The following is a 23,801-nucleotide window of genomic DNA, read 5'->3' as shown; positions in this document are numbered from 1 at the left end:
CTGCTTTGCTTAGCTCATTACTTTTTATAACGGAGCGTTGAGGTTTGTGTTGTCATCTTAAATTTGTTTCCCTCTCGCTAAGGTTTTTCAGCTGCATGATTATAGTGTGTCCTCAAGGGTGGATTATGATCTGTAACTTTTACAATACCAAATAGCCAAGACAAAATTAAAAATGTGGAGAAGAACAGGTGCTTAAAGAAATTCTGAAATGGGTTTATCTTTCGTTGCATTTTGTCTTTCAGAGAAAGAGAGGCGCATTCTGATATAAAGGAAGAAAAAGCATTTGCTTCTGATGCTGTGCCTCTTGAATCAGCTGAAGATGATAAACATGTTTCCGGTTCTTCTCTAACTTTAGAAAGTAACTGTACTCCTGAACATTTTCAGAAAGAGGAAAACAAAATGGAAAATAACTCCATGGAACACAGTACTGAGAACAGCACTGTTCAAGGTGACTTGGATGTTGATTTGTCAGGTTGTGTAGAAAAAGAACTGCCCTTGGAGAAAAAAGAAGAAAAGGGAGAAGGAATGGAAAGAATTACTGAAACAGAAGTGGATGAGGTTGAGGTGACCGCAACTGAAGAGACCTTACACTTAGGAGGAGCTGAGGAACACAGCGATAACAACATTCTCAAAGTTCAGGCTGAAACTGAACAATGCAGTGAAAAATGTACGGAACCAGAATCAACACAGAGCAGTAACACAGTGGAACCAAGCAGCTCAGCTCTGGAGACATCAAGGAAACCAGAGCTACTAAACTTTCTGGGTGACTGGCCTGTACAACAAACAATGGGACAGAGAGTCAAAAGAGCTAGAAGACTAGAAAAGTCTTCTCTAAAGAATGATAGTGAAGGTAAAATCCCCAATCCTGAATTAAGTAAAGAACAAGCAGGCCTACCTGATACCTGTACTGTTGAAAAAGGACAGGGGGAAGAAAATTCATCCTCTAGCTCTTTCTCTGTCAGTTCAGATAAAGTTGTACCAGAACTGCAAATGTTAGGACATTGGCCTGTCTCCAGCTCATTAGAACAGAGACAACAGAGGCCAAGGAGAGTGAGAAAGACAAGTCTAAATCAGTCTGATGAAGGTAGAAGTACTGAAGGTGATGTTAATAAAAATGCTCTTGAGACTTTAGATGTGCTTCGTGGGATACCTGTGAACACTGCAGAACAGGAAGATACAAAAGTGTTGCATGTTCACCAACCTGAAACAGTAGCTAGTGAAACAGTTGGTGAGAAGAAAACCCAGCAAAGTAAGAGAACAAGGAAACATCACAAATTAGCCCTCACTTTTACAAACAACAATTTGCCCCATCCAAAAGAAGAGGAACAGTTGTCTATGCTTACTTCAGCAGAAGAGAAACGTGATGTGGGCTCATGTAGACAAATAAGTAGCCATTCACAAACCGAATCACACGATTTTGCTCTCCTGTGGAGATTAGAAAAGAAAATGCTTTTTCCTGAGACTGTCAAAGTACTGCATGGCAGACTAGATGGCTTTAAACCCAAAGATGTGGATAATACTTCAGGTTCTCAGGAAAAAATCCCCTACCGAGTTATGTACGATAAAAGCACATTTGTGGAAGAAAGTGAACTTATCAATATTGATGAGTCTGAAAAGCTAAATATGCTGTGTAAGCTCTTTGAGTCTTTTTCATTTGAAGCTCTGAAAGACCTGTATGAAAGATGTAACAAAGACATAGACTGGGCCACAGGTCTGCTGTTAGACTCTGATGAAAAATTGCACAAAGATCTTGATAGTGAGTACTTTCAAATAAGAGAAGCTGAGCCACTTGTTGCAGACCTTGATTTCAAGGAAAATACAAACTATGATGAGAATCTCAAAAATGGCAAACACACAGAGCAAATCATTGGGACTGTTGATATTTCTGAGCCTTCAGAAGTCAAGAACTCATCAACCAGTGTTGCAGAAAGCAGGAATACCAAGGCAATTGTGACAGACTCTGATGTGTCTGACTCATTTGCTGCTATCTCATTGAATGATTCAGTGGAAATGAAAAATTCCAGCAATAAAGCTCCTCGAGATGATGCAGACAGCTCTGCAGCAGGTATCATTGAGCATACCGTGTCAAGAAAGCAGACTACGGAGCATGTGAGCCCTGTTGAAGAAACACGAAATAAACTCTCAGCCTCAGAACTTGATGCAGGTTTATATGTACCCATGGATTCATCTCACGGTCTTGATGCAACTACCAATTTGAAATCCAAATTAAATAATGAAAGTGAAAGTAGTAACCCTTCAGAAAGCAATGCAGAGAATGCTGAAGGGACTGCTTTGTTACTGGAAATAGATCGTGTACCTCTGATCGGTCCTAAGAGTGATAAAGAACTGGAAACTGATAAAGAAATGCAGTGGAGTACCAGGGAGATTTATGGTAAAGAAGAAAGTGAAACTGCGTGCAGGGATGAAGATAAAACCAAGTTACAATGTCCTTCATCAGTATCACCTTCAGCCTTCAATATAGATAGCCTAGAACTAACATTGCCTCCTGAACTGGCACTCCAGTTGAAAGAAATATTTGGACCTGTTGGCATTGATGCAGGTATGGGCATAATCATTTCCATATTTTTATGGAAAAAAAAAATCTTGGCTAAAAAAAATCTTTCTTCCTTTGCTGGGGAATATATTTGCACAATTCCTCGTGATGCTGTTGCCTGCTTCTGTTGATCTAAAAATGGAACTGAAGCAAGCATGGCATAAAATACGAATGCAGTAGTGCTACTTTCTAACTGTGTCTTTTTACACATACTTCAAAAGCAGAAAAAAAAAATATTGGCTTATTTGCCTTCTGAGCCACAGGCCTTTGAGCGTATATTCAAACTGGAGGCTTATCATGATGGTGAGGAAGATGCAAATGATGACTGGTTAAGGAAACAAAAAGGAGAAAAAAGATTTTAGTCATCAGTTAAACTGGGGAAGAAGATGAATGGTTTAGAGGGAAAACAAAGGAAGGCTATACTTAGCGATGCAAACAAAATGAAAAACAAACTACGGTGAAGAAAGCCATAAGCAGTTTGAGCATGCATCAAAATACAAGAGTTAAAGACTGATAGAAAAGAGAAGGAAGGAAAACACAAGGAGGATAATTTATTTTCTCTCAGTTTTTTCTATTCTCTGAAAGATTACTTGATGTGAAACCCTGCATACCTGGTCTGTTGGTGGGTTTGGCTGCTCTCCTGCATTCCATGCCCACCCCCTCCAAAAAAGAAAAATTACTTGTTTTTGATAGCAGAAAAGTGTTTTATTTTGTCTTATGTCTGTCCCGGATTTTCATTTGACATATGTGTACTTCCTGACCTGTTATTTTTTTAAGGGTGGGAAATGTAACAATATTAGGACATTTTAGGGAAAGTACATACCATGATGATACCATGATAATTCCTGTTGTTTCCTTTGGAGTTAGAGGTGATACTTGTAGCTCAGCTTCTCTAAGTTTGTGAGTTTGGAAGGAGGGATATGAATACTATTGCACAGTGGCTAGTAATGCTTTATTATTTGAAAGCTGTTACATGTGGATTGCAATTAAACAGTGGAAGTCGTGTTTTCACAAATGATACTGGAGTTGTAAGTGAACAGTGGCTGTGGAAGAGAAGGTACTGCTTGAAAAAATAAAGAAGGAAGAATGTAGTTGTTCAGGTTATCATATTTCAGCAAGATACATTTAATATTAACTCATTTTTCTTAATCTGAATTTTTGAGCACTAGATAATGGATTCTGTGTGGCTTTTTTTTTTTTTTTTTTTTTTTTTTTTTTTAAGAAAAACTTGGCAGTTACTGAACATTTTTTTTTAGGCATTACAGTTTGTGCAAAACCTCCAGAATTCAACTTAGTAAGTACTAGGCTGTTGTACTTTGGTTGCTTGGATAAGCTTTTATAGAATGCTTTAATGAGTGTATTTTCTTTCTTCTGCAAGGATCACTGACTGCTGAGGATTGTGTGGTTCATATTGATCTGAATTTGGCAAAAGTGATTCATGAAAAATGGAAAGAATCTATTCTGGTAAGTAGATTTCTTATGGTATGATGATGTGCTATGTCAGTCCATTTGGCTCAATGTCTCGATCTGAAGGCGTTTGTAAGATGTAAATATCTTTGTGAGAACAATGATAAAATAGTCGTGCTTTGTGAAATATGTGGAGTATATCAGTATGCCATAATCATCAGAGCTGTTGAAAGACAGTTAAAGGGATGAGGAAACTGCATGTTACTGGTATGTCATCATGAAAATGAAATCCTTGAAAATGAAAGGTCATAGTGTAAAATTTCACTACAAAATTGATAAAAAAAATTCCACTGGACAAAAATTATTACTGGCCTTTTGACATTTAAGAGGAGCTCTTGTATGAATTATCGTGTATATGAAACATCACCATGTACATTAATTGAGAAAAGTTCTCTAACCTCCATTCTGCTGTATCTGTATGAAACTTGGACTGCATTTGGGCACAATTTTTGTTTGGTTCATTTCATTAAAGTTACGAAATCTTAGCAGTAGGGCATATTCCTCCCATTGGCGTGTTTGGAAATACAATTCTATCTTTTAAAATTAACTTGTAAAATAATTGTCTTAAGTATATTTCTTTTGAAAATCTAATATTTGAGAAATACCATGAAATATTATTTTGAAGCTAGGTAGGCTTATCTAGAAGCTAATACTTATAAACATAGCATTTCACAATGAAACTTTTTAGCTTATCAATGTTCATTTTTTTCCTGTCTTTATTTAGAAGCGTCGGAGGAGAGATGAATCAGGTAAGTTGTTTACAGAAGGTATGCCATGTATTTCTTTTCAGTGTAAAAAATACTTAATTCCTATTGTTAAAGTATTTAATTTTTTAAAACTTCAATAAGGTTGCAAATACTCTGGCTAGTGAAGGATGGATTCACTTATTAAGCTAACCTTTTTTTGTATTGGTCTTTGTACTATTTAGCGTTCCTTTACAGAGTTTTAAGGGGAAAAAAAAAAAAAGTGAATTATAAGCAATACCACTGATCCCAGGGAGATAAAATGAAAAAACATTGTTTTGTGTACTTGAGAGAATTTAAAGAGAAGCTCTGGCTGGAGTAAGACAGCTGTTTGATAGGATTTTTGTAATCTCTGTGGGAAGAAAAGCTGCAGCTAGTGAATTCCTAGCAGAGGAAGGCAAAAGAAAGAGGTCAGGCATACAACATGCACGCACTGCTGCCTGTTTTAGAGGATTTGGATAGGGCAGGAAGTATGTATGTCCTTGTTCCAAAATGTGTGTCCTTGTATGTTCCAATGCATGTCCTTGTTCCAAAAGTCCCTGACTATCTAGTTTCTAGTCACTCAACTGCCTCTGAAGAAATGTTCCTCTACAGTATAATCCCACTCATCTTGGATGGGTGGAGACTTGGATTGCAATGTAGGTGCTAAATCCCCACATGAATGGCCAAACAGTGCTGCTATCGTTAATTCCTAGAAATGTGACATCAGATTGTTAAGCATCTGTCAAGCAATAGAGGGAAGGCAGGTGAACGTGTAAATACATGTTGATAATCGTCTTGTAAAAGCATGTGTTTATGTATGTGCAGGGTAGTTTACAGTTTGGAAATTCTTGGTCCTTCAAAATTTGGTGAATCTGGGAAATCTGATTTTGCTTTTGTTTTAGAAAATAGGTGAAGATGATCAGGCAGTCTTTGGAAAATAGAAGCGAGGGAGGTTGCTTTCTGTTTTACCAATAATAACGTAGTTTTAACAAAGACCAAAACACCTAGGGTGAAAAACTTTAATTATTTTGGCTTTGCTTGTGTAATTAATCTAATAATTGTTTTGTCACCTCGTTTTTATTGCTTTTGAAGGTCCTACACTGATTCAGCAAATAGATATGAATGACTCAGAAATGCTGTTATCTCAAAATGTGGACAATAAAATGCAGAAGAAAAAAATGAACTGGCTTTCAAGCTCATCTAATGACATACAGTCTAAGAAAGCAACAACATCAGAAATTTTTCCTTTCATGGATCATTGGAATGCTCAGACTCAGAAAGTTTCTCTCAGGCAAATCATATCTGAAGAAATAGCTATGCAGGAGAAAGAGGACCTGGTATGGATATCACCATTTTTATGCAGTATAAATTCGTTACTGTTAATGAAACAGTATCTTATTTGGTGACTCATCTTTGTGCTGCTGATTACAGCCTGAATTCAAGAGATAAATGCATGCTAGTTAGTGTTACTGATTACAATGATACATACATTTGCTTGTGGTAGATTTTTTTTTCAAATCTCATTTAAAAATGTAATATTTTGATTGTTTCACAAACAGATCATGGTGCTTTTCACTCTACAGGTTAGCATTTGCATTTGTTTGAATTGTTTTTTTTTTATCGCTCACTTAAAAGTAGATGATTTCCTGCATTTTTTAATAGAAGCAATATCAAAAAAAAAGTTTTAAATTAGCTTCTTGCTTTGTTTATTTGGAAATGGATTGAATTTGTTTTAATATTTTTTTCCCAAGAAGAACCCACAACATTCCTAACAGATGAGACATTAAAATAAATATTTGAGAATCTCAAAGAATTTTCTATACTAACTTGTCAGAAAATAGGAATATTTTATAGATTCTTGTTAGTTTTTTATTTACCACACAATTCCCATACACTGGTTGGTGTATACATTACACTGCCCCCTATTGCAAGGCAATTGTTCAGAACAGGAGCTTTTGTTTGTAATTGTCTCTGATAAGTAGCTGTTTCTAAAGCTTTGTTTGTACTGCTAAAGAAAGCTAGATGTTATTGGCCTGATGTTACCAGTTTGAAAGAATGGCTTGTGGATTCTTTCCTTGAACTGCATGTATGTGGCTTACTGATAATGGTAATGTATTGTCCATGGATTTGGATTCTTGGAGCTTGGCTTTGTTCTGCCATTCCCTCCCCCCCCCCCCTTTTTTTTTTTGTAGTCTGAGTATTGGAATCATCAGCCTAGTTTATTGTAGGGTATAATTATTTGTTCTTTTCCACTTAACTTCACAAATGTGAATAGTTTTTACAGTATAGCTTCAGATAATAACCTACACCAAGACAAAATTGCTTCATCTACTTTCTAATAAAACATTGCTTCAACCCCAAGCCCTCAGTACCATTTTCCACAGATAACTGAGTAGAGAGGTGGACTTCATACAAGCTTAGCATTGGACTGGATAGACCAGCAGCAGAATGCATTTGTAAACTAAAATTCCTCCTAAACATCCTCCTTTTAAGTCCCTTCAAATGACTGCAGAGAACTGCACCAGTGTGTAATACAACTCACCTGTCCTTGCTTTCTTATCATCAGATCAATGTGGCAGGCTCAATGTGATACTGAAGTGTTGCCATTGCTACGGGTGCATAACTACTGAGTGGATGTTTTTTTTGAATCCTAACAAATAGCAGTATAATTGGGTTGGCTCCACTGATTTTGTTCTAATCATGAGCTTGCAATATTATTTCTTTGTCTTCTGGGTAGAAACGTGTTCCTTCTGTGGCTAGAAAAGACTGTGCTGCTAAACTGAAGGAGAAGCAACTTTTTGAGATGTTTCCAACAATTAATCAAAATTTCTTAATGGACGTCTTCAAGGACAACAAGTAAGAAATCTTTAAAGCTCTTTGTAAAACTGGTACTCAGTAATGCGCAGTTATTGCCTTAACTATCAACAATTAAGGCACAGCTAATTAATGGCTTTTTCCGAACTAGCACTTTGCATTTTGTAGGTTTAAATAAAGGCAAAAGTAACTGGTCTTAAAAGAAAAAAGGGTATGAAAACTACATGTGTACACCCGATTCTTGCTTTGAGGAATAGGCAGTTTCACTTACCAGAAGAATGTTTCTGGTTATTGACATCAGACTGTCAGTGGAACTGTGTGTTTGCTCTAGAGTCAAGGTGTACACAAAGTAGGAGAAATTAGTAGAGGATTTAACAGTATATGTACAGAAGATACCATCCAGCTTAAGAAGAAAACTATCACCTGGTGTTAGCTGCTAGTAGTCTCATGGTTACTATAGCAGCTCTGAAGGAAAGAGCCATCTCTTTATCTCTTCCTGCTTGTACTCTGTTTCTCTGTTCTGCATTATGTTTTTGGGGTGTGTGACTACCTTCTTAAATTGAAGTTCCAGTGAATTAAACTTCTTTTCAAGAGAAACTTTCCTTTTTCATCCTTGGCCAGTTGAATGTGTGTCTTGACATATGGGTTTGCATGCCTATTTGTCAGTTTTTCTGCTCGTCCAGATTGTTATCAAAACCTTTCCTTGTGGAATGTTTAAAGCAAGCTGTTTATCTACCTCTACACCTCTTTCACTGTTTTTCATATTCTAAATTCTTTTCATAGTGTTGCCTTTCCCAAAATCTGTCTTTACTTCTGATCAATCTTTCTCTTGTCTGCTTACTGAGCAGCAAGAAGAAGAAAGGGCATACTGAAAATCTGGTGGCAGCTGATCTCCTATTCCGTTAAACTTAACACAGAGATTTTCCTGCATAACAGTTCCAGAGAACTGAGCTGGTTTTAAACTAGATTGTACTATCTAATCCCATCCAGAGGAGATTTAAGATAAAGTAACTTATACAGCCCAGAAGACAGTGCTTCCTTCTAAACTGATGCCAGTGTTTTATTAAGATATGATGCAATTTCCTTTGGTATTTCATAGCCCTTTCAGTATTCAAGTGCCCCTTAATGACATCTCAGTCGACTAAGACTGCTTGTACATTAACGGCAGTAATGCAGTACAGTGAGTTGACAAACCCTTCTGTAAGATGGAAAATTCTATTCTAGTGCTTTATTTTCATAGGCAGTTATTTCTCTCACTCCATGAAGGTCTGTAGCATGTATTTTAGTAAATGTAGCAGCTATTAATATACTTGAAAAGTCACAAATCTTACCTATTATACTTTACAGCTATTCTTTAGAGCAGACTGAACAGTTTCTGAACTGTGTTCTGGAAGCAGATCCTGTAAAAACAGTTATAGCTCAAGAAAGTGTTCAGCAAAATGAAAGTGTTTCTTCCTACAGTGCTGCAAAGAACCGTGAGAAGAAGGTACTGTGTTTTTTTAATCATAATTACAAATAAATCCAAAACCATGTCAGTGAAAAGACCCTACAATACATACTTAAATTCAACATTGCAAATTCCTACAGGCAAAAAAAGCTAAGGAAGAGGATGATGTTTTGAGTGAAATATTTCAAGAATATGAGTATCCACAATATGATGATTTAAGAGCAGAAGCTTTTCATCACCAACAAAAGAGACAGGAATGCTTGAAAAAGGCTGGGGAGGCCTATCACATGGGAATGAAGTCTGTGGCAGCATTTTATGCACATCAGGTAAACTTAAATGTTGTGCTTTCTTTCTGAATTTAGAGGGACAGATACTAAATTGGAAGTGATAAAATTGTGCCTACTGCAGCTGATAAACTTGCTTAGTTACTGTTGCCTAAGTGTTAGTTTGAGAATCGTCTTAAAATGAAACTCACTTCCATTAGTAATGATGCTGACACAGGAAGCTACTGTAACCAAATTCAGTGTGAAATCTCATGAAAGATGATATTTAAGTGCTTAGTGAGATATGCTCATTTTCTTATAGATAGCACTCTCACATCTGCACGCTTGTAAGCACCAAGACTTGTGTCGATGTGGTCTGAATTCACTCATGCATTACATGGAGTGAAATGAACATCAGCTATGGAATCTTTTAAATGTCCTTTGGGTTCCTCTTAACTGGTGAGGAACTGTTTCTAGACACGTCTTTTGTACTTTTTAGGAATCAGGTATTAAGATATGATCTTCTCCCTCAGAATTATACTTATTTCATCCTCTGTAAATGTTGGACAGGAGCGCTGTTTGCTGTCTTTGTGTCCTTGTTTTGGATATCTTTATGGCTACAGCCTGTATTCCTGTTGGTATGAGGTGGTGTGGCATGCCGTGCTTTTTGCCATCCGTTTTTGGAGTTTAGATCTGCTGATCAGTCTTGTGTACTGTGGCCTTGGAGCACAAGCTATCTCGTCTTGATTCAAGCACAGCTCTTGGTATATACTAGTTCAATGCCTGTTCATAGAATGGCTCAGGTTGGAAGGGACCTTAAAGATTATGTAACTTCAACCCCCCTTCATCATTGCTGTTGATCATGTTCTTTGTTGTAAGTACAGACTGATTCTCTGTCCTTTCCTCTACATGTTTTTATTTGTGTCTTCACACAAGATACTTTAATTCATGCATCATTCAGACCACTCTTAAAATTATAAATCCCTAATTCTTTTTGAAGGCTGTAGCTTTCTTCTGATCTAATAGCATATAAAAGAAAAATTTGGCAAGAATTTCCATTATAGAACCATGTAATTCTAATCTATGAGTTGCATTAGGAGAGAATAAAAATGAAACAATGAGTTCCTTGAATTTGCTTGTTATCTTATAAAAGCTTTCATGTGGTAGGTATAAATGTTTGGATTGTTACTGTATATGTAGGAAATGCTGAATACTCGTGTCTTTATAACGATCTTGTTAATGTTCTCAGTCTGTGTATTCATGATGTTTGGGGAGGTTCTGAACAAAGCTCTGCATGATTTTAAATAAAAATGTAATTTCAAGTCCTCTCTTTTGTTCGTAGACCTAATGACAAGTAGAGTCTGGAAATTTATAATGTATTTTCTTTTAGGTAATAAAAAGGCAAACTAAAGTACCTTTATTCATGAAAAAGTACTTTATACTTGGTGGCCTTGGCCTGTCCTGGGAATCCTCTGCAAGTGAGAGTTATGGGGCTGGTGTCTCTGGTCTGACACTAATGTACTTCAGATGATCCATTTTAAGGCAGTGTAAGACAGTCTGTCACTTCTGTTCTCTTGAGCCCTTGTCAGTCCAGTACCTGGAGTTAAGACTTGCATTTCCTTTCAAACTGTGCTTACAGATCTTCAAAGACATAATTTGTTGCTTCAGTCTCTCAGATACGATCACTGCAAGGTTCGTGGGAAATAGTTGGTGTTTGTTCACTGTGTAATGTGAATAATCCTGTACTGCTCCTTGCCCCTAATTCCAATAGGGACTATACTGACATTGTCATAAAAGGTGTCACAATTATTGGGAGAGATAATAGGCAACTATCCAAAAAAAAAAAAAAGCAAAAGTGCTTAAGTGCTTGCTCTTCTTGGCTAGACTGATTTTCTGATTTTTAGGGAATGTGTTCAGAAGAACTAACCTCAAATATAATACTCAGTAGGTTTTTCCTACGCAATTAAGCAGTTTCTTTGATATTGTTTCATTAAAGTTTTAGTGAAATATTTTCAGACACTAAAATGCCATTGTTAGGATAATAAATCTGAAAATCATCATGAAGTGTAACTTTTTAGCTTATGTAATGATGTTATGTTCTCCTGACATCTATTTTTTTTTTTCCCTTTCTCATGAAGATTTTGTTTATAGTTTCTTCTTGGTGCCAGCTTTGAGTAGTTCTTAACAAACAAATTTCATGAAATCCCCTTGTGCGTAGGTCTCACTGAGCCTCTTCCAGAAATTGTGTTGTGATTATAAATTTCACTGCTTCAAACTGTGAGCTAAAAGCTCCCTGCCAGTAGTGTCGTTTTGAACCCAACAACCAGTGTGAAGCTTAGATTGTGTCTCGGAGTGTAATAGTCGATGTGCTTTTGCATAAAGGGTCGCCTTCACGAGCAGAAGATGAAAGAAGCCAACCATGCTGCCGCTGCGCAGATCTTTGAGAAAGTAAATACCTCCTTGCTGCCTCTGAATGTGTTGGATCTGCATGGGCTCCATGTGGATGAAGCTGTGAATCAGTTGTCCAGAGTGCTGCAGGAAAAATGTGAAGGTAGGAATGAGCTAATAATTCCTGTCCCCTAGAAGTTATCCTCTTCATTCTCTGCTAAGAAATCACTATATATGGCAGTGTCCGAGGGTCTGAGTGTAATCTAGTACTATGTGGAAACAGCTGGCTTCCGTGTTGTTTTATTTTCAAAGTTCCCCCATGGAAATTGTTTTCCTTGACAAGGCAATGATTCTTTTTGCTCAAAGCTGCCAACCTCCATACCCAGCACTTTGCTTCTTCTTTGTAAATCTTACTATTGCTTCTGTTTTACCCTCTCTTTATTTTTTTTTTGAAGACTTGATCTGTCCTTCATAGCATTTTTACAGAGGTGGTAATGCAAATATTTATGTCGTCTTTGCATTGCTTTGTCAGAACTATTTTGCTTTTTTTAATCTTTAAAGAAAAATTGGTATTTTGGAATACTAACCACAATGATTAGATTGTCTTCAAGTTTTACTTGAAATTGTGTGGTTTAAGCTGTCTTTCAGTAACTGTTGCATACATTTGCCAGTAGGATCTCTTGAGATCAGAATACTGCTGCTGCTTCCATAAATGACATTTTGTGCAGTTTTGCTTGAGGGCTTGTTTTTTCTCCCAGTGGAGTGAGTGCTCCAGTGATTCATGAGTGTTCTTGCTGTAAAAAGATACATTTTCTGCATTATTAGTTTACCCTATAAATCTAAGCACACTGGGAATGCTTTTGTAAGAAATACTTCTCATGCAAGGTACCACTGCACAAAACTTTTCCTTAATATACAACAGCTACTCCACACAGTAGAAGCATTAGCGTTCGGTAGGGCTCAGATAGTCCTTCTTTTTCCCCTTAATATAGGTCAGAGCTAATTAAATTGCATTATCTCATTCTACTCCTGAAATTACATTTGTATACTGTAAGCTGTAATCTAATGCTTTTTTGGAGTTTTGTGAAGCTACGCTTACATCGTGAGGTTTGGAATGATGGGAGGGGCTCATGGTTCAGTCCTAGTTCTTGAAAAGAATTCATCTTCATTAACATACATGGGAAAGGGATCAATCAATATGGACACCTAGCACTGGCAGAATTAAGAGTAAACTAACACTAAAAGGTTGAGAGAGAAAGAGAGTAGGTTAGGAAAGATGTCAATGTGAAGTGATAATCTTGAACTGACAAATTTTGGCTTGCGAGAATCCAACTTCATTTATATTTTTTCATCTTTTTTCTTAATCAATTTAGGCTGATGTGATCTCTAGGCTAAGAGCAATTTCATTTTGTATCATGGCTAGATAAACTAAGAAAGTTCATGATGTGCTGATCTACTGATTTCATATGCTCCAACATAGCAAAAATTACTGTCCAAATAAGTGTGACTTTAAAACCAGTTTTTGACATTTATATTTTCCTTTTTTTTTCCTTTCTTTATCCATTAAAATCTCATTTGTTTATATGCATTATTTTCACTTAAAAATTGGTGTATGACGTACCTCTTTTTTTAAAAATTTTGCAATTTAACTACATTCTCATGGGGTGCAAGTTCCAACTAAGGAATAGATGATAGAAGCAGTAAAGCTGCTATGAAATTAGAAGGATTTTCTGATGATTGCACCATGCGTGTTGCAAGCAATCTAGTTTTAAAAAACTTGACTATATTTTTCTTTCAGAGAATCTTTTTCAGAGGAAGGCAAATAGGACTTTTTATATAGGTGCATAGCTACCATGGGAAAACAAAGCTCTAGATCACTGGTGAAAGTTTTCAGAAAAATGGATGTAAAGGTTATGTTGAATGCCAAGTCTCAGCAGAGGGAGAATTTTAACCGTTACAATCCCTGCTATTACAGAGTACCAACAGACAGGTGGTAAACCTTATCTCTGTGTTATCACGGGAAGAGGAAGCCATAGTCAGGGAGGAGTTGCTCGCATCAAACCAGCAGCTATCAGATACCTCACAAGCCACAACTTCAGGTGAGTTTAGATTTTTGTTAGTGATTCATTTTTTCTTATCCCACATTTAACTAACTGAAATTGAAGTCTGTTTTAGAGTACTGCTAAACTACTAAACAGATCAACGCTGGTCTGCTGTTTCATAAGACCAGTGCCAATTGTATGACACACAACCATCTAATAAAGGATGCCTATTAAATTTTAGATCCTTTCCTCTATGGTAGATGAAAACAGTATGAATTATAGTTATCTAAACATAGCTTAATTATCTTTTTTTCCATTCAAGGTTGCTAGCTTTAATGTGAGGAGTTGTAAACCATGCTTTTTATTGGTCTCCAATATATGCTTCAGCTCGCAGCTTCTTACATGGGACAGCAGTTTAGCAAGTCTGGGTTGGTGTCATTGCGTTTGCTGCCTTTTCTTTACAGGAGTGTGAAGGTGGGACTCAGAGCAAAGACTTTTTTCCATTTCCCTCTCACTTTCTACAGAAAACAAGGGAGAAAATGTATTTTGAAAGAAGAGGGGATAAAAAGGGAGTGGGGAAAAAGGAGCAGAAAGAATATAACCAAGAATATTGGACGACCTTTTTGTTTTTTAAAACTCTTCCTCCCAGTTCCTGGTATTTCCAGCTGTTCGCTTCTCCAGACCTTTATAAAATCCTCCTTTGCTGTCATATCCAGAGGACACGATGCTGGTTTCCTGACTCCCACATGCATATATACTTGACTGAGAACCTTATCGCTTTCCATATGTTTGATGAGGGCTGCAGGAGATGGCATTGCATGTAGCGTTCATCTTGAAGCTTCATCTTTTCTCGTTTCACAGGTTCGCAGAAATAAAACCAGGCTGCCTGAAAGTCATGCTGAATTGAAGGGTTGTCAAGAAGAGATGAGGAATACAGAAACTGAGATGCCGGATTACAGCTAACAACTTTTTGAACAACTGCAATAATGTTTTGTAATCTGTTTTAAAGGATGGTGTTTTATCAGAAATGGTATCGATTTACAGCAAGTGGTCTTGTCAGTGTATTTCCAAGAAAACTTTCATGTCAGATGGATCTTCTTTTTGAATCTTCACAAAGAAGACAGGTTTTACAGGTTTTGGAGTCTTAGAAATGCAGATTAAAATTCTGATGAGCATTATTTAATGTTTTAAAGGGAAGTTAAGGTACAGTTTTAAAATGCAACTCTTAACATACCCAGCCTATTACTCTTTCTTCACCTTCATCCACTGAAATTGCAGTGGATTCTGTGCTTTTGAGATGTAGTACCTTGGACTTTTATGTTATGATGCAAAATTTTGTGCTAAACTCCTCAGAAGAGCACGAGGAGGTGGAAACTCAGCAACTACTGATATTTCAAATCCAGTTACCGTTGAATGATAAATACATCCAGATTTCTTCAAGAGTCTGATTTAGTATTTTTAGTGGTCATTTTGTGATGGCTTGACCAGTTCTGTTTTCCTTACTCCAATCTAAACTACTACTGACACTGATGGAAGTTACATATAAAGGACTCTGCATTAAGACCAGCTGTATGTTAAGTATTTTTTTTACAGACTTACTGTGATCCATTGAAGGGGAAAATACAACACAGTAGTTACATCTCTACTCACACATAAATAATACTGTAATTTCGGAAAAAACACTCAAAAAACAAAAAACCAACAACCTATTGGATGAAAAGTGTTTCTTCCTTTTATGTCTTTTGTAATAGAGCAAAATGAGTACTGTTTCATTTTACAGGTGTCTAATGGTGATGTCTTCATTCTGTGTGTATGAAATCTGGTGATTTTCTTGTAGTAAATTTGTTCATCTGTGAGGCATTTTAAATGTATTTTTTAACATCAAAATGAATGCTAATACTGCAGTAGTAATTGCCTAACTGGAAAGTCTAGGAATACAAAAGTTGCTCTGGTGGTGTTGCATCAGCATTTAAAAATACCTGTGTTTAAAAACAAAGATAAACAAAAACAACAACAACAACAAAAAACTGAAACACCTGTACTTTGTCAAGCATTTCCATTAAGCAATTGGATAAGAAAAAAAAGATTTTTCACTGAAATATTTTTTAGAATGCATTACAACTTACATCTTTGCCTCTTAAAAGGCGTAAGAATTCTTTAAACTATTTGATTTTTTTATGTAAGACTTTTTTTTTTTTCAGAACAGATATGAGTTGTGTGTTAGGAATAATATTAATAGGTTAAGGATTAATAGGAGAGTCTTTCATTTTAAAATTACTTCCCTAGAAAATTTTACCCAGGAACTGCATGCACATGGAATTTGTATATGAATCCATATGTGTGTGCAAGTTCTGCCATTTGTGTGCACGGGTAGTAGTAAGCAAGGAACTTCTGTGAGAAAAGCTGTGCACAGAAACAGGTTTCATTTCAAAATGTGTCTGTGCAAGTTGCTGACAAACTGAAAGACATGATGTTTCTTGAATATCCATATTTGCTGTAATATATACACAGTGAACACAATGTACAGTAGATCTAAAAATGAGTTTGTCATGCTTCAGCAGACACAGTTATCTTTTTATGGTGATTTCAAATGCAAGAATAGCTTGAATAATATTTAATCAAAGAGACTCGTACTGGAATAATAGATTGCTGTAAGTAATAAGTTTTATGTTTTTGTGGGTACTTAATTCATCCAAATTGTTTCCCTTGTCTTTTTCTCCTTGCTGGACTACTCTGGCAAGCAGTGTTTGAAATACAAAAGGTATGGGCCCCCCATACAGCTCTAGCAGGGCTGTTTAAGCTACTGCACGACATCCTGTGTGATCGGGCCCGTGCTGTGTCCTCCGTGACAGTGCCTAAAACGGACTGAGATGTCACAAGATAGCAGGTCAGCTTATCAGCTGTCCAGGGCTGCAGACCTTTGAATTGCTTAAATGGAGCTTGGATCATTCTTTTGAACAAAGAAATTTCCTCCTGCTTCTGAGCAGAGTGCCCTTACTGCTACTTTTTATAATGAATGGAGGTGCAGCTCATTGAGGCACAGGCCCTGTTGGTTGGCCTGGGCGCAGAGCTGCCCAGCAAAGGCCCTTCGTGTGCCCAAGGTGTCACGCCTCAAGCTGCTGGGTGCTGAAGCTCTGTGGTGATGTGCTTGTATGTGGGGAAGTGCCTGTGCCTCTTGGTGTTTTGGGAGGGGGCCCGATTCCCTCAGTACATCCGCACCGTTCCTGACATGGACAAAAACAGCGTAGATTTCAGCTCAAAAGATGAGCAGAAGAAGTTGTTGTCTTGCCCATCTGTTCGTCATAGCCTAGTTGTTGACGTGCTTACCCTGGAGGTGAGAAATGCAGCTTTTCACCTTCTTCTGGCTTAGCAGGGGGACGGCGATTGCACTCGACTCTCACTTCCCCAGAAAATACCATAACCAGTGGGGTTGGGGTATTGAAGTGCCGCTTCCTGAGCCTCTGCCAAACCTGCTCCTGCAAGCTAAAAATTCAAGATCAAGGGGGGTGAAAGAGATTAAACTATAGGAGTGTATAAACAGGCTCATGAGGAGGGCTAGGACTCTTAGAAAGAAGCTGTACCTGCTGAGCTTCAGTTCCCCTCCCTATAATTATTTTCTCTCTTTATTCCTGTTTGGTTAAATGCATAAAATATGTTCAAGGCAAAACCTCAGCTCCACCCCTACTGCAGAGTTTTCTCCCATCTGTCAGAGTCAGCAGAGAAGTGCATAGCTCAGGAGCAATTTGGAGTCCTTCTTTCTCTCCCTCTGTCCATTGTCCTTTTGGGTACAGGCATGGGTTCACTGAGGTACTCTGAATGCCTTACCTGGTTATAAGTTGGTCATTTTCCTAATTAAAAGTTGTTTGATTACAGGCTGAATTTTGATGTCAGATGATAGTTTAAAACTGTAACACAAGCAGAACCAGTCTTGCTTTTATTGAAGTGGGAGATAAAACCTCCCTCAGCTTCAGTGGCTCGGGATGAGGCACTGCAGTTCCAATTCAGAGAAAACATGATGAGCTCAGGCTTTTTCTTCCACGGGAGCTGAAGTGTGTGCTTAGAAGCTGTTCTGAGCTGAATGCAGAATGGAGGAAGATGGAGAAAGATGATCAGCGGAGAGAGAGAAAGTAGGGTTTTATTATTCAGGAACTCCATGCTTTCAAACACTTGCCAAACTGTCCTTAAAAACACACCGGAATCCTTGTATTTCTTTGATTGTTTGTATAATGGGATGAATATTTTATAGTGGGATGAATTATTTCAAATGTAGTTGTTTGAAAAGGGTATTTGAAAGTAGGCTACGTTTTACAACTTCCAGCCTTTCTGATGTCTTTTGCAGTTGCATTGGTGAGAGTCCTGAGGTATATCATGTACAAATCTTATACTTAATTAAAGTAGCACGTAGTATTGCCACCAGCACTCTGAAGTAACGTGCGACTTTTCAAATACCTATATTGTGTACCACTTTTTAATCTATTATTCAACAGCATGTGGTTGTGATGGCTGCTGTCCTCTTAATACATGACTTTTTGTTTCTTTTTCTATGAAACATGTCAATGTTTAGTCCAATTTTTAATTTAGGAAAACTTTTTTTTTTTCATGCAAAATTTAATGCTAGTGCCAGCATTGATGTATAATCCTACAGTAAAGAAGAGAAAGCAAGCTCACAAGTACAACAGAGATGGTTATTCTCTAAAGTAATGTGGGTGTTTAAAATATATTTCAGTCAATTATGAAAGCAGTGGGGCAAAAGTGATTTTTAAATGATACCTTGGTAATACTTGGATGAACTTGGATTCTATTTTTAATAGTATGTGGAACAGTTTTGTTTAAAATTAATGTTTTTATAGGCCTGTTGAAGGACACCTCAGGCAAAGTTTAACTTTTTTTTTGTGGCTGTGGGAAACCATTGCGACTCGGGAGTCCCCATTTTAGGCTATGTCCACATGCCCTAGTTTAACCTCGTTGTGAGCACGTGTGGTGTAGGGGGAGATCTGTAAAGATCGGCCGAACATGGACTCTGAATAAGGTTGTGCTTGAGGAAGTGAAGAGTAATCAAATCGTTATTTCATCTTGCCACAAAATACGGTTGGTATTTAAGAAAACAATTTTGTTGTTGATAATAGCAAAGCAGGATCGTCACTAATGTACTATGATAAATTATACATAGGCTCTCTGTTGCTCATGCTTATATCTTTGAATGCGTTTCTAGAATAATACTGCTCTCTTCACAGAGCTAGGGAGAGGATATAGCATGGACATGGACAAACAAGTGTTCATCACCACAGTTCCTGTGTATGACGATTACTTCCTTTTTTCTTGAATAAAAATATTTTTAGTAAAAAAGAACTCCAATGGAAACCCAACTGATCATACTATTTCAATGGTATTTCAGCTAAATACCCTGCTGAGCATTGAATGACGATGTGAATATGCATGTGAAAAGACCTAGTATTGCAGCTACCAGTTGTAAAAGCTGTTAGGACCAGTACATTGGAAAATATCAATGTCTATTTTTAAATTAAAATTAAAAAAAAATATTTTTTTTATTTGTATAAAGTTGTAATTTTGCTGTTAACTATAACTTTCATTTTTTACTGAAATACAATTTTGTAATTTGCATTTAGAATTTCTAATGTGAAAAGGACTTTACAAAATCTAGTTTAATAAAGAATTTTTGCCACAAGTATAGCCTTCTGTCTCTCCTTGGAAGACTGCGTTTCAGCTCGTATCAGATTTTGTCAAATAGTAGACTCAGAGTTCTGCATGAAAGCCACTTGTCCTGGCTTTGGGATACCATCTGTAGGGAGAGAAAGCAACCATCTGCAGGCGTAAAAAGGAACAGATTTGTGGCCTGATTTTAACTGATGTGAGTGGGAGCTGAATGCTCACATTACTGAAAATGAGGGTCATGGTTTCAGGTTTTTTTTTCTTTCTTTCTTTTTTTTTTTTTTTTTTTTTTTTTTTTTTTTTTTTTTCCCCCTGAAGTAGATGAAGAGAAGCTGCTTAGGCCTAGCTTATTGTGTAGGAGAGTGCGGGCAGTGGCATACATCAGAGGGGCAGGTAGGAGCACTGTAAAGATGGTTTATCAGTGGAGGAAAGTGCTGGGTAGGCCTCCTTTGGTGAGACCCCTTAGGTCAGAGGTAATAATCGGATGGATTCTGAGGAAGAGCAATTGCTGTGTGATTGTGGGTTTATAGCTAGCAGTCCTAGCTTTTCCCAAGGCTGCTTGGTGCAGATCGAGTGCGGGTATTGCTGTATCGTGTTCCTGCAGGGGTGGGCAGACACCTGAGAGCAGAGTGCTGGCTGGAGTCCAGCAGGTTTCAGTAGCTCTGGTTGGGGACAACTGACTTCAACGTGAGTTGGCTCCTGCAGACTTGTTCCTATGATTTCTTTGCCTTATAGCTTGGATACGCTGCAGAAACAAGCCAGGTTTGTGTGCATTTGTACAGCAAAGCCCCAACTAAAAAACTGATCAAGAGAGCAGGGAAAACAGGGTTTGGAAACATGAAAGCTTGTTAGAAGCTAGCTTTGATTTGACATGGCTGATTCAAAGGCACAGCTACATACCACGGCCTGAGTAATGTCTAGTTATTTTTTTTTGTCATTACTTACAGATTCCTGTTTCTGGCAGCAAGGGCCACCTTGGGGATTATTTTCTCAAACTGCAGTGTTTTAAAGTGGAGGTACTGCTACTCTCCGGAGGCAGGACAGCAGTGTTTGTACACAGTGCTGGACATGGAGACCCAGCGTGGTTCCTATCCTGGCTACAACAGTCTGTCCTGATCTGACAGCTGCTGATTTGGTTATGCCTTTAGTTCCCTGTGTGCTGGGCCACCTCTGAACTCCTCTCTGCTTACAGCTGGGAAACGTCTCCTTGTTGGTGCTCTGAGGATTTCTGAAAGTCCTTCTGCCTTCATCAATATGAGAGGTGGAGTACTCTAACTTGTCCTTACCTATGGAAATGGTTTGAATGTTACCATCAAAAATTAAAGGGTAATATTTTTTAAATTATTATTTTTACAGGCAAACAGTAAATTTCAGCCTGAATAATTAACATGCAATTAAAGGTGGTACGTGCTGGAGGAACACATCAGGTATTGTGACAATAGGTGGTGCCCTTGCTAATGACATAGAGCGGTGGTGGCAGCAGCTTTTGCTGTGCCCTTCCCTGAGCTGTTGTTTCCCCGTGAGGCGCACTGGAGGATGTTATTACACATCACGTGCTGTTTGTTTCTTCCCCAGAGGAAGAGTACTGTATTCAGAGTATTGTTTTGGCGACTTTTTTTTTTTTTCTTTCTTTGCGTATGGGTGGGGTTGGGCTTGTTTTCAAAAAGTTATTGCTGTTCTTTGCTGAAGATGTGCAAGACCCAGAAGTGCGTTTTGCGCTTAGATCTGGAGATGATAACGTTGGGTTTTCTCCTTCAGCTGCCCTGCGCTGCTCTTTGTAGCTTGGCTGTCTGGCTGCTGTTCAGGGCCTGGCAGGGAAAGAAGTGCTGTTCGGTGGAGTCCTGTGCCGCCGTGGGTGTTGCTGGTGGCGGAGTCATCCTGAAAGCTCATGGGGAAGGACTCTCTTGATTTTGTTTGACTTTATGTGTCACGGAGCCTGGCTGGGCTAGCTACGGCTTCTTATCTGTTGTCACCTGATAAAAGGTCCCCTTTTCCTTTAGGTTGCTTGGTTTCTACATGTCCTGGAGCTGGGAAGTGCTGTCTTTCGAGGATTTTCTCAGAAAGCCTTTCACATACACAGGGCATGTGTTTGTCTGGAGTGCCGGTTGGGAGCTTTAGCTTTTTAGGAGTGTGGTATTTAACAGCTCTCTTGTCTCATGACTCATTGCCCTGAGAAAGGGCCTTTCTTGCCAACCTCATGGTGCCCCTTTACCCTTTCCACCCTTCTGCCAGATCCAGGAGCCTTTTCCAACCTCGAGGTTGGTCTGTTCCGTGTTCCCAAGAGCTGGGGAGTACCTGGAGCACTTGGGATGCTGAGTCAGATCCCCAGCCTTTTTCTCCTACACCTCAATGGAAAATACATTGGGGGAAGCTACGGGACACAGAAATAGGTGAGTTGGGAGGACAGTAGATGCTAGGGCAGATCTGTAAGAACCGATAGGGAAGGGTGTCAGAGTCACAGAACGACTGGGGTTGGAAGGGACCTTGAAGGTCATCGATCGGTCATGGGTGGGTGGATAGCATGGAGGTGTCCAGGAGACCCTGGGGTGCTGCGGGATCATGCAGTAGGGTATCCTGAGTGGTTGGGGCACTACTGTCGGGGCAGCCCCATTCCTCCAGCCCCCACAGAGCAGCACTGACGTATCCAAAGCAGCAGCTCGAAGCAGACTGCTGCCAGGATGCGCCATTCAGAGGTTTTGCTGAATTAAATACATGTGGTAGGTAGGGCTCAACATCCTGTGAGTAGCGTGTTTTGTCCCACGGCCAGGTTCTGTTTTTGTTTGTTTTGCTTCTTGTTTTGTGTGTTCGCTTCATTTACGTAGCTTTCATGTTGTAAGAGGGCCACACATCTTCCTCTTGACTGAGATGAAAACTGTGCTGCCGATCCTGAGGAAGGGAAGGACTTGAAGTATTGGTAGCTTGTTGGTGGACAAATGGGGCTTTTGGCATCTATTCAGAGACAAGAATTTAGGCTCTCTCTGCCACTTCAGGGTTTGACAAAGGCAGCTGTGTATCCCCAGTGCCACCAGAGGTCCCCACGACCTGAGACCCTTGTGCTGTTGTGCTATCTGAACTTGCTACCCGAGCCGTGAAAACATAAAAGACTGAGGCAGCTTTGGAGTGGGGGCAAAGGATAAAAGACACCATTTTGCTTTCCTCCCTATTGTCCTAAGCTGTTTTGTATCCTCTGACGTGGTGTTGACTCTAAAACTACATTTGTGTCCTCCCTGTGAGTAGGAATGCTTTTCATACAGCTCAGGAGACATTTGACCTGACTTGCAGTGTGCTAAAATAATAGTAAAATATTAAACGCTGATGCATTTCCTCTGTCTGATCAGGATGTGATAGCTGCTACATTCTTTGGGCTGTAGGACATTTGAGTGTGGCAGTGCTTCCATGACAACAGTTGTTTTTAAAAGCTTTGTAAGCAACCACGTGGATCGTTATTATTTTTGTGTTATCTTGAGAAACGCTTACCTCCACTCCATGAAACACCGCCATAGCAGACACCGGACAGCACAGCGAACAATGGAAATCCTGTGCATGTGCCACAGATTTAATCGTTGTGTTTGATCTGTGAATGGGAGGAATGGTTGTATTGTCAGGTCAGGCTGTGGGAGCGTTACGTGTTTGCTTGACTTCTGCTAACTCAAAAGGCAATGCCTCCAACTCCCACCTATAAAGCAAGCTTCCTCACCTGTGCGTCATCCTTTCCATTCCAGATTGCCCTTTTTTACTGTGTCTACAGTGGCATGTAGACAAGCCACAGGGGAGCTCCCTGCCGTGACAGACCTCTTCTTCTTCACCGGGAGAATGGAAGAAGGAACCAGCGTTTCCTCAGTGCTTCTGGCCTCTTTCAGCTCTTTCTTCCCCTGCTTCTCTTTGCAGGGAAGCACCTCAGCTTTGTGGCCCTTGGGCAAGGCCAGGGTGGTGAGGGCAGGAAGCTGAACTGACCATGAAGGCATGAAGTCCCTCAGCTTGGGCACGATTTCACAGAGAAAACCACTGGAGCCTCCTCCATGGTTTCAGCAAAGCCACTAGGATCATCCTCATGGTAAAGCCAGATGGGGGGCAGGGAGTTCAGCTGTCCCTGGTGGCAGGGAATATTACAGAGGTCAGACAATTACAGAAACTGATGTGGGCTTGTGCTCACGCTAATCGGGCTGGTGGGTGGTTGGGGAATTAGGATGTCTACCTGATTCTGGGGAAGAATACTGAGTTTTGGGGAAGTAATGTGGTTGCTTTTGTGACAGACTGTTTTAAGACAAAATCTGGGGGGAATGAAGTAACCCTCAGTATGGTACCTAAGCATTCTTCCCTTTTAGGAAAGGGGAAGTAGATTTTCAAGTTACTCTAAAGGAGAGCACTTCCCATAAATTGTCCTGACTGCCACTTCCCTCCTGGCGTCACAGGAGGAATTATACCATGAAG

At 39.0% G+C, this 23,801-nt stretch overlaps 1 protein-coding gene across 3 annotated transcripts in view; it reads left to right on the top strand.

The window, feature by feature from the left end:
- The window catches only part of N4BP2 (NEDD4 binding protein 2), a 41,013-nt gene extending 21,633 nt beyond the window's left edge, over positions 1–19,380 (top strand). For all 3 annotated transcript variants that reach the window (XM_082759475.1, XM_082759473.1, XM_082759474.1), the window contains exons 10-19: positions 243–2,560; positions 3,933–4,018; positions 4,746–4,770; positions 5,839–6,083; positions 7,484–7,602; positions 8,908–9,046; positions 9,148–9,333; positions 11,653–11,821; positions 13,634–13,757; positions 14,562–19,380. In XM_082759475.1, the coding sequence (XP_082615601.1) occupies positions 243–2,560; positions 3,933–4,018; positions 4,746–4,770; positions 5,839–6,083; positions 7,484–7,602; positions 8,908–9,046; positions 9,148–9,333; positions 11,653–11,821; positions 13,634–13,757; positions 14,562–14,607 (3,457 nt within the window). In that variant the 3' untranslated portion in view covers positions 14,608–19,380. The remainder of the gene's footprint in view (positions 1–242; positions 2,561–3,932; positions 4,019–4,745; positions 4,771–5,838; positions 6,084–7,483; positions 7,603–8,907; positions 9,047–9,147; positions 9,334–11,652; positions 11,822–13,633; positions 13,758–14,561) is intronic.
- The last annotated feature ends 4,421 nt before the right edge of the window (positions 19,381–23,801 follow it).

The sequence above is a fragment of the Aythya marila genome (genome assembly GCF_965140915.1).
Source record: "Aythya marila genome assembly, chromosome: 4".
NCBI classification, from domain to species: domain Eukaryota; kingdom Metazoa; phylum Chordata; class Aves; order Anseriformes; family Anatidae; genus Aythya; species Aythya marila.
This window is presented reverse-complemented; position numbering and strand designations above follow the sequence as displayed.